We start from the raw sequence: 10,582 nt of genomic DNA on the forward strand, positions 1-10,582 counted from the left end.
GAGACAAGAACATACCGTTAGCATTGCGAGTCACAACAATGTCCAAAAAGAAGCTCAAAGGACCTAAGTCCTTCATTGGAAACTCGGAACTCAAAAGGGCCATAACATCAACATATAACAAAATATAAGCAGTATTAGTTCTTGCCTGTAAATAAACAGAGAATTATCAGATTTATTGTTAGCAAGTCCAATAGATGTGACAAAATCTGCAAATCCTTGATACTAGGCCCGATAAGCCTATTTGAGATCATAGAGGGATTTCCGTAACAAACACACATGATCAGGTTGACTCTTGTTGCGAAAACCCATTGGCTGATGCATATAAACTCGTACTGTCTCGTTGAGATAACCATGTAGGAAAGCATTCTTGATATCCAACTAATGGATTGGCCAAGAGTGAGATATAACAATGCTAAGAAGAGTACGAATAGTAGCCGGTTTAACAACCGGACTAAAAGTCTCATCACAATTAATACCCTGCTGCTAAGTCTTGCCATCACCTACAAAACAGGCCTTATACCTCTCAAAAGAACCATCAAAATTTTGTTTATGACGAAAAATCCACATAGAGCAAATAACATTCACATTAGGAGGCCGAAGCACCAAATCCCATTGCATGTATGATTATCAATAAGAGCATTATATTCGTCTTACATTGCACTTTTCCAATTAGGGTCACGAAGCACTAACCGGGTCCTTTGGTATAGGAGAAATGGTGGAAGTGGTCATTGTGTTTAGGTTGGGAAAGTACTTTGGGTTAGGTGATGAGTGGGCTGTCAAGCAGAGGTGGCCCAAAGTGAGGTGTGTACTGAGGAGCGGGCTGCTGAGAGCACACAGGTTGGACCGTGACAGTACTAGGTGAGGGGAGGCTAGGCTGGAAGGAGGGTCTGGGCTTGAAGGGGAAGGCCCAGATGCGGAAGAGGAGTTGGACCGCACTTGGGGAGAAGTGGGCTGGCAGGAGGAGTTTGTGGGCTATGCAAATGGGGGAAGTGATTTGCTTGATTAACATCCAAAAAATCGTAACACTATAATTCCGCTTGTGAACTTTAGAAAACGGGAACTCATTTTCGATAAATTTCACATGTCTACAGATAATGATTTTGCCATTTGATAAGTCATAGCACTTCGAACCTCAATGACTAGGCACGGGGCCAAGATAGACACAAGGTGTGGCCGTTCTTGCAACTTATTAATAGAAATGGAAGAGAAAAGAGGGAAACATAAGCAATAAAAGACACGCAATTACGAGTATATTGGATCACGTTGGTATAAAACTTGAGTTGGAAATTTATAACCTAAGACTTTGGTTGGAAGAATGTTAAGAAGGTAAGTGGACAAATCTAGAGCATGATGCCAAAAAGAGTGAGGCAAAGATGCGTGAGCAAGAAGGGTCCTAATGATGTTGTCAATTGATTTTATGTGCCGTTTAACTTTTCCATTTTGAGGAGAGGTGTGAGGACAAGAAAGGCGAAAGAGGATGCCAAGGTTATTAAAGGATTCTTTAAGTGTACCATTAACATATTCGATGCCATTATCACATTGAAATGTCTTAATGTTACGCTCTGATGCCATGAAAGATTATGATCGTTGCCTTTCTCATTGATTAAGCTTGAGTATAAATACACAATTACAAGAGATAAACTAGGAAACTAACTAGCTACAAACTAGACAAAGATATATACATTTACCAAACTAAATATATACAATATTAATAGAATATATTATCATATATTCTAACACTACTCTTAAATTATCCACTTGCATTAACTTTTGTCTAACTTTTGTCCACTTTTAATGTACTTCATCCACTTTATCTTCTCATTTCTTAAATACTGTAAAAAAACACAAATAAGAAATATAATATAACACGGGGGGAGTAGGTGCTATTAGCCAAGAGTTATTCCAAGTACCAGTCCATTCAATTAAAATTTGTACGAACTAAAAAACAATTTCAAATAAGACCATATTATTAACAGTAGTCCACGTGTGGCCGACTCCGTGATTCATATTGTTTTACCAGTTTCATGCCAATTCCACCATCAATCAAAAATGGTTACTTCCTTCCAGAATCACTTTCAGACACGTTCTTAGAACTTTGCTACCATTACATATTTACATTGCTCCACTCTCCAAAAAAGTCACCGCTTTCAGATCCAATCCAATTTTCTACCGATTCAATCACCCCAAATTTCCCACTAATCTTGCTCTCATTCTCAATTAAACCCCCAATTTTTCTTCCTCAATTGATCCCCAATTTCACTAATTCTGCAGCTCACAGAAATTGATCACAAACCCTAATTCCCAGAAATTGAATTTCAATTTCAATTTCCCACCTTCAATTTGATCAACAATGTCGGCTTCGCCATTAAAAGCTGTAACTTTAACCCATGTTCGATACGCTAGAGGAGATAAAATTGGGCATTTTCTTGCTTGGATTTCTTTGGTGCCAGTTTTCATCAGCCTTGGAGGTTTCGTGGCTCATTTTTTCTTCCGCCGTGAATTGCAGGGTATGTGTTTTGCTCTTGGCTTGATTATTTCTCAATTTATCAGTGAATCTATCAAATCATGTGTGCAACAATCGCGCCCTGAAACCTGTGCATTGCTTGAAGTATGTGAATCCCATGGTTGGCCTTCAAGCCATTCGCAATATATGTTCTTTTTCGCTACGTATTTTACGCTGTTGAGTTATCGAAAAGCCGGTTTTTTTGGTGGGAATGAGAATAAGTGGATTGTGGAAGTGATTGCTTGGTTTATGGCAGTGTTAACTATGTTTTCAAGGGTTTATTTGGGGTATCATACCATTGCACAGGTTAGCGCCGGTGCGATTTTGGGGACGGTTCTTGCGTGGTCATGGTATTGGGTTGTTAATAATGTTTTTATCCATTATTTTCCGTTGATTGAGGAGAGTTACATTGGGAGGACGTTTTATATCAAGGATACTTCTCATATATGCAATGTGTTGAAGTTCGAGTATGATAATGCAAGAGCTGCGAGGAAAAATATGATTGACAAAAGCAGCTGATTTTTCTGTTCCACGAAAACCCCGGTAGGAAAGGGTGAGTTGCTGTTCTTTCTATTGCTTTTGTTTAGTTGATGATGCTTTGAAATGATTCTTAACTATGAATCTTGTTCTATATCGCTATGATATGGGTTGAAGTATTTTTATGGTGTTATTGCATTCATCTTATTCAATTTTGTGTGAATATACAAGTTTCCAAACTCTACGGCTAGGTAGTTGAAGTTTTGAAGAATTATAAGTGAAAACAGTTGTCTCTATATTAGGAGAATCAAATTAATCAAGTAGTTGGTTTTAATATGAAGAATTCAGTAATTACAATCTAAAGTCCAATAAAGTAGCTCTCTTTGGGGTAATAATAGTGCTAGGAAAATCAGGTTAGTTTCTCAGAAAAAATGTAAAGCATGCAGATCAATTGTGTATTTGAGTTGAAATTTAAGAAGAAATTTAGAACATTAGAGTTTTTAAGGAAAGCTTGATATAAGTTTGTACTCCCTGCATATCATTTTATATTGCTTGTTTCTCATTTTTCATGGGAATTAAGGAGAATGGAGGGAGTAGCAATGTTCCGTAAGTTGGCATTAAATGAAGCAATTTATTGGAACAAAATGCTTTTACCGAAAAATAAAGCTGCAGTAAATGTGCGTGGATATGGTTTTGGTTGCAATCGCAAACTGATCATGAAATTTCGGCAATGAAAATGTTGCATTGATCGCAAATCATGTCGTGGTTGTCGCGATGTGAATTTGATTTCAAAGCCTTTTGGAATTTGATAATAGTTGTAAGCTATTAGAATAGTTAGAGAAGCCTATTAGAGGCTTAAAGCTAATATTTGGAGACAAGAAATCTTTCAGTGTATGGCAAGTAGCTTTTGAGTAAAATGGGACGCAAGGTGGGGTTGGAACACTTGATTTGGATGAGATTTGTTGTTTTTAAAAAACAATGCACAAAATTGGACGATTTTGGTAAGGACAATCCTTGACAATTTGGCCTTACCAAAACAATGCGGTTGTATTTTTACACCATGGTAATCGGTAAAATACACATGCTTTAAGGAAGGATGTGCTTATTGTTTCCACCAATAAAAATGAAGTAGATACACATGTTTTGGGTAGGAGTTCTATTTTAATTTATTTTTTTTGTTACTAATGAGATTAATTTGCCAAAAAAAAAAAAAAAAAAAAAACAAAACAAAAACAAAAATTTCTTAAAAACTTTGAAGCCAACCCAACTTTGCGCGACCAAAGATGGAAAAGGTCTCACTTAATAAACCCATTTTTCTAATTTAAACCTAGAAAAAAAAAGTAATCCTTCAACTTCTCTAATACTTTTTTCTTGATTTTATTTCTCCATCAATTAAATTAGATTTTTCCTCCCAATAACCCTAAATGTGTCGACATCACACTGAATTAAATCTTCAATTTCTCAATAAATGGCAACAAGAGAACAAAAATACTTATATGAAAGCAAAGAGATGCAAGCTTTTAGATGCCATAATCGTCGTTAATGGGCAGCGGAGGTGGTGGCTTGGTTATCAAAACTACTTAACTCCTTAATTCTAACACGTCTTTATCCTCTTACACTTCTCTCAACAATCCCTCTAATATTGAAATCCTCTAATTTTCAACTTACTTCGTTCGATTTTGTTGTCGAGAGAGAGCTTGAAGGTTGAGGAGAGAATTAAAATATTTAGACAGAATTTGAAGATTTGTGAAATTTTTTGATGGCAGGTACTTAATGGTCTTGATCTATAATCACAAAGCTTTTTTTTTTTTTTTTTTTTTTTTTTTTTTTTATGCATGAAATTGAAGAGAGATAGTATGATGATTTTAAGGTTCTTGAGAAAAATTGAAAAACAATGGAGATACATCAAGAGGGGAAGAGATAAGGCTTTATATGTGGAGAGAGAGAGTGAGAGTAATACCGGTTAGATGAAGTAACAGGTGAGATATCAATCAAATATATTTAATTAATTAATGCACTTCTGATATTTATTTCAATAAAACATCACAGTATTTTGTAGAGAAATAGGGTATTTTGGAGAGGATATGTAAATAGTGAGGGTAGTTTTGTCCAAAAAATTGTTATAAATAGGAAACGAATGAAAAGATCCTAAACCAGCATAATTTGCAACAGTTAAAGAAGAATACAAGCACTTTCTTATGGCACTTATTTGTGTGTGTGTGTGTTGGGGGGGGGGATTTCTCCCATTTTTGTTTTTCACTACAAATTAACACAAGTGTCAATACAAGCATGCTCTCATATTTAATACTTCTTTTCACTAAAATTGCTACACATTGACTTATACACTGACTTTACGATTTATAGTTAAGGAAAATATTGTCATATGGGATCTTGTTAGTTTTGCTTTACTTTATACTTTCATAATATCAATGTTATAATTTTTACATATTAATAAAAGTTCTCTTTTATAGTTTTGACAAAAATTGGCTCCTTGAATCTAGGGGCTTAAGTATTTAACCACACCTTTTTTTCACTTATTCCCTTAATTTCTTGGGCCAAAATCTATCACCCAGCCAATGCTTTGTCAATTAGATCCATCCCACCTTTCAATTTATGGCTGCAAAGTACGAGTGAGGAAAAGGAACCATTGGATGAATTGTTAAATCATCATGAATCAAACTATCAACCAATTAAGGGATTTTGGGATCATCAAAGAGTAACATCCATAGTATACTAACCAGTATAATTGATTAATGTGAGTTTATACACCTGAATGTTACACCATAGTAGTTAATGTTAGATGATTTTTATAGCAAAGGAATTAGATAAAGCCATGGATGAATTGATACAAATCAATTAAATAAAAAAAAAAGAATGAATCAACTATTTGTATTCTAATTCTCATCATGATTTATGAACAAGTGTGAACATCTTGTCAAAATTAATGTTAGCCACTTAACAAAATTAAAAACAAATGACAAAAAATAAAATATATTGTTTTAGGCCTTCTTTTTTTGGCTTTACTGTCACCTTCTAGTATGGTGCCAGATATCTATTTTTATTCTAATAAGTCGCGCGAAAAACTCTATTGGCCAAGTTGTGACTTACCCTCTATTTTTTTCTCCAATTTGGTCATTTGTCCTTGATTGAGTCTCGCTTTGCTCTTTTCACCTTTACTTTAATGATTTTAATCTCTGTTTGAAATTCTGCAAAGTTATCTCCATTACACTACTCAATCAGCTCTATATCCTTGGAACCACAGGATTTCTTCAATTTCAGCCCTGATTTTTGATGAATAAATAAACTTAACATAACCCCTTAAACTTTCAAGGTGAACAATGGTGCTTGTTTGTTTGCAGCCTTGCTACCATATGTTGTAGTGCAGGCATTGGATGTGGGGAGATTTGGATTTTATTCCATGCCTTGCCTTTATATATACATATATATACTGTTTCATTTTAGTTGACACCTTTCTATTATCATGTTTGCCAACGCATGTTTTTAACGATTAATATCTCTAATTATCAACATTGTAAAATTATAAAAAGTGGATATTAATAAAATATACATTAAAACGATTCAAACAAGTTATCACATGACTATTTTTTATCGTATTTAATCACAAAAGCGAGTCAAAGTGCAATGTGTGAATAATGTAAAATTCAAACAATGTCAACTAAAAAAAACAAAGGAAATATATAAACTAGCCTTTTGGCCCGTTCGATGCACAAGTTATTTCCTATAGATTTTTTTTTTTTTTATTTTTTTTTTGGGTGCGTTTTTAAGAAAATGAAACACCTTGTGTTGTTACTTAAATTATGTAAGTTACAGAATGCCTAGATTCTTTAACCGTTTAACATAATATAATCTTTATTTAAGTTAGTGGGAATGTGAATGAAATAATGTTGATTACATGTAATGAATTTACTTTAATGATGATTTCAATATAAATTTGTTTTATAAATAAAAAATAGAAAAAAAGTTTCATGAAAAATGTGACATGTGACACTATTGGTTTGTGTGATGGTTTTTGTGATTATATAGGAAATTCAAGTTATTAAATTTGAGTAACATGAATTGTTACTCAAAGGGCATGCCAGTAATATGCACTGGCATTAGTAAGGGCATAACTATGTGTAACGGGTTAGAGGTAGAAACGGATGGTAAAGGAGCATTAGGGGTGTTAATGTTAGGTTTTCGAAATCGTTAGGGTTTGCTTCCGGAGGTTAGAGGAAGCGATTTGAGTTCTTCATACGATTTTCTGGTTAAACACGGAGAATCAGGTGCAACTTGATTCGATATTCACTTTTCCTGTCGATATTCGAAATCAATTGAAATGAAATCAATGACGTTCAGGGAAGTGAGCTTCGTTCGAGTGGAAGCGAGCTTCATTCGATAAAGACCACTGAAGTAGTGGCGGAAGCGGAGATAGCTAGCTTCAACGACAAGGCTCTTCGCAATCTAGGTTTCCGGTGACTTACAAGGCTTCGTCGTTACCCTTCACCTGAAGCTTCATACGTCATTACCGTGGCCGTCGCTCGTGGTTACCTTCCCTATGCCGTTGCTCCTTTGCTCGTGGTTCTCTATAGATTCCACTAGCAATCGTTTTGCTTTCTCTCCTACGGATACATTAACCCATCACTAACTTCCGTCAGACAAACATTAACTCCTCCCGTTATAGGCCATACAACTCAACATAATAAAGAAGTTATTATTTGTGAATTCCAAGGCGAATATTTACCAACTTGCCATTTGAGTTACTAAGTTTTGTTACTCATTATGAGTAACCTAGGCTCACTCGTGATTATATACTAGTAAAGGAAAGAAAGGGAAAGGAAGAGAAGGGAAAAGTAAGGAAAAGAAGGGAAAGGAAAAAACTACTGTTTGGTTTGATAATGGTAAAGGAAGAGAAAGAAGATGAATCTATTGTTTGGTATGATATTAGTAAAGGAAGGAAAGGGAAGTGAAACATAATTTTAAGCTTGATATATTTAATTTCTTTCTTTCTTCTCAAGTTCCTCCAATTTTGTGAGGAAAGGAAATGAAAGATTTTGTGAAGGGAGCTTTTCTTCCATTTCCTTATCAAACCTCATTTAATTTTTATAACCCAACGAAGGAAGCTATATTTTTCTTTTCCTTTCTTTTCTTTTCTTTTCCTATCAGTTCCTTCCAACCAAAAAGGGCTTAAGTATCAATTCCTTTCTTTTGTTGTGGTCCATGTAAGACGGAGACTCGAGGGTGCACTGGTACGAAGAGTGGAAGAGTGGGACCATGGAGGGGTTAAACGAGGGAGAGGAAGACCGAAAATGACTTGGTTGGAAGGAGTTTGGAAGGATATGAAGTATATGGATTTGCATGAGGATGAGACATTGGATCGTAAGGGATGCAGGAGGAGGATCTTTGTCGATGATATACACGGAATAATCATAATTGGTTCATTTAGCCGAACCCTTCATGGGATTAAGGCTTTGATTGGTTGATTGTTGTGGTTGCTAGTTTTCGTGAACGAGTCTTCTTAATTCCTCTCTCTCTCTCTCTCTCTCTCTCTCCGTGACCCTGCGATGTTTTTGTCATTTTGATACTCTTGTGGCTTAAACCCCCGTTCCATCTTCCTCTGCCCAGATATTTTAGGTCTAACCAAATAAAATATAAAGGGAGTCCTGCGTGCATGCGTAGGGAGGGGCAAAGGGATGAATGTACTTGGAAGGGGTTGAAAGAACTATTATGAGACAGTGGAGTGAATGAAGATATAATTTATGCAGAAGGTTTAGGAAGGGGAACAAAACTGGCTGGCAGAGAGGAAAGGATACATGTGTGTATATAAATGATGCCAAAGATAGTAAAGCTGTTTTTTCCTTTTTCTTGTTTTATCTGCTAGCATGTGACTTGAGTCTGTCTTTCTGAATGTGTTGGAAGAGTATTCATACTGTATCTGATATTCTTTACATCACTTCTGGTGTGGTATATGAAAAATTAATTTAGGAATTAACATGTTATCAACTGTAGGTCATTTGTACAATGACATTACATACGAAAGCATCATTTTGTAACCAAGGTGGGTGATGTTTTCTGTATTTCTTGTAGATGACATTGAGAATTCAGATGTTCATGTGAAGCTAAAACTCTGTAATCTGGTTGAATTTGGATATTAGATGATGAATGGATAACTTTACACACATTGCATATTCAGAAGGATTTCCCTTGTATATGCAATAAGTTCAAAACTTTCATGAATTTTTTGATGAGAGATGGACTAATGTCGCTGACCTATTCTTTTCAGTGTAAAGTTTATAACAATTCAGTGTTCTGAGGTATAGATGAGTATAGTATTGTTTATGCGTAATAATGGTGTTGATAGTTTCTTCTCTCTTGCAACAGTCCTGTGAGGGTATGTGACAGCCCTTTTTTATGCCACCATTATGTGATAACAGTGTTTATGCCTTCAGTCTTATAGAGATCATATTGTTTAAAACAACAAAACAATGACTATATATTAAAATAGGTGCATTTTGTCGTCTGTACCAGATGAATTGTTTGATCAAATAGCTGCATTTTGTCGTATGTACCAGATGACTACATTATGGAAGGTTGCATTATGCTTGATTTGGCAATGTGATGCTGGAAACTGGCTGGAGTTTTGCGTGTACGGCAATAGAGGGGCTATAAACACCATCATAAGGTTTTTTTTTTTTTTTTTTTTTTTTTTTTTTTTTTTTTTTTATATATTTTTTTTTTGGGGGGGTGGTTTGATTTCTGTTTTTGATTTGTAAAACAAATGTTATAAATACACTATATAGGATACACTATATATGACAGCATTCAGAATGCATATATACCTGGATAGTTGGTATATATCTAATTTACAATTATGAGAACATGCATAACCATAACAAACAACAAAACTTTACTCTTAAAATAATTTGGGGTCGGCTAACATGAATCATTATAAGAGACCATCTGAGAAAGAGAAAGAGAAAGGAATATATAACAAGATAACCAGTTGAAAAAAATTAATAAAAAAAAGGTAAATAAAATGAGTAAAAGAAAGAGTATACAAATAAAATTTAAGAAAGTGTAAAGATGTATCAAGAATAGAATATAAGAGGATTTTTCAGGTGTTGTGGAAACATGTGATTTAAAAAAACCACAGTGAATTGACAAAACTTTAACTAAGAAATTCAATAGAGTTTATAAAACGCAAGTTGAGTTGAATTTCTGCTTTCATATTGCTCTATTCAACACCAAATTTTCCTCAATTTCCAAAACACTTAAATTTTCTCTACCTTTTTTGCATTACTCTTATTGATCAAGGGAAAATACGTTGTTAATAAAATCCCTAGACCAAAACAAGTTATAAAACTTGCAATCTTAACAAGTTTAGGGCAAGTAGGTTCGAACCTTGAGGAACAATTAAGCACTATCTATCAAAGCTCGAGAATTAAGCTAGTTTGGAAGAATGTAGAATGAAAACTAAATAGACTAAACTAGCACTAGAGAATTAAGTATGGGATTAACCAAGACAAAAGCACTAAGGAATGGATAAGCATACTCATCACTTAAGCAAAATCAAGAGTATAAGACATGGGCAAAAAGAAAAATAAA

The 10,582-nt window shown here is 34.7% G+C and overlaps 1 protein-coding gene across 2 annotated transcripts; it reads left to right on the forward strand.

The window, feature by feature from the left end:
* The first annotated feature begins 1,999 nt into the window (after positions 1 to 1,999).
* Positions 2,000 to 9,977, forward strand: LOC110717235 (lipid phosphate phosphatase gamma-like). 2 transcript variants are annotated; one of them, XM_021895889.1, is made up of 2 exons: positions 2,000 to 3,056; positions 9,506 to 9,977. In XM_021895889.1, the coding sequence occupies exon 1, from the start codon at positions 2,351 to 2,353 to the stop codon at positions 3,020 to 3,022; it is 672 nt and encodes a 223-aa protein (XP_021751581.1). In that variant the 5' UTR covers positions 2,000 to 2,350; the 3' UTR covers positions 3,023 to 3,056; positions 9,506 to 9,977. The 2 variants fall into 2 exon arrangements, with proteins under 2 accessions (XP_021751581.1, XP_021751580.1); XM_021895888.1 differs by having other exon boundaries at positions 2,003 to 3,056; positions 9,550 to 9,977.
* Positions 9,978 to 10,582: the final 605 nt, after the last annotated feature.

Source organism: Chenopodium quinoa, unplaced genomic scaffold (genome assembly GCF_001683475.1).
Source record: "Chenopodium quinoa cultivar QQ74 unplaced genomic scaffold, ASM168347v1, whole genome shotgun sequence".
NCBI classification, from domain to species: Eukaryota; Viridiplantae; Streptophyta; class Magnoliopsida; order Caryophyllales; family Amaranthaceae; genus Chenopodium; species Chenopodium quinoa.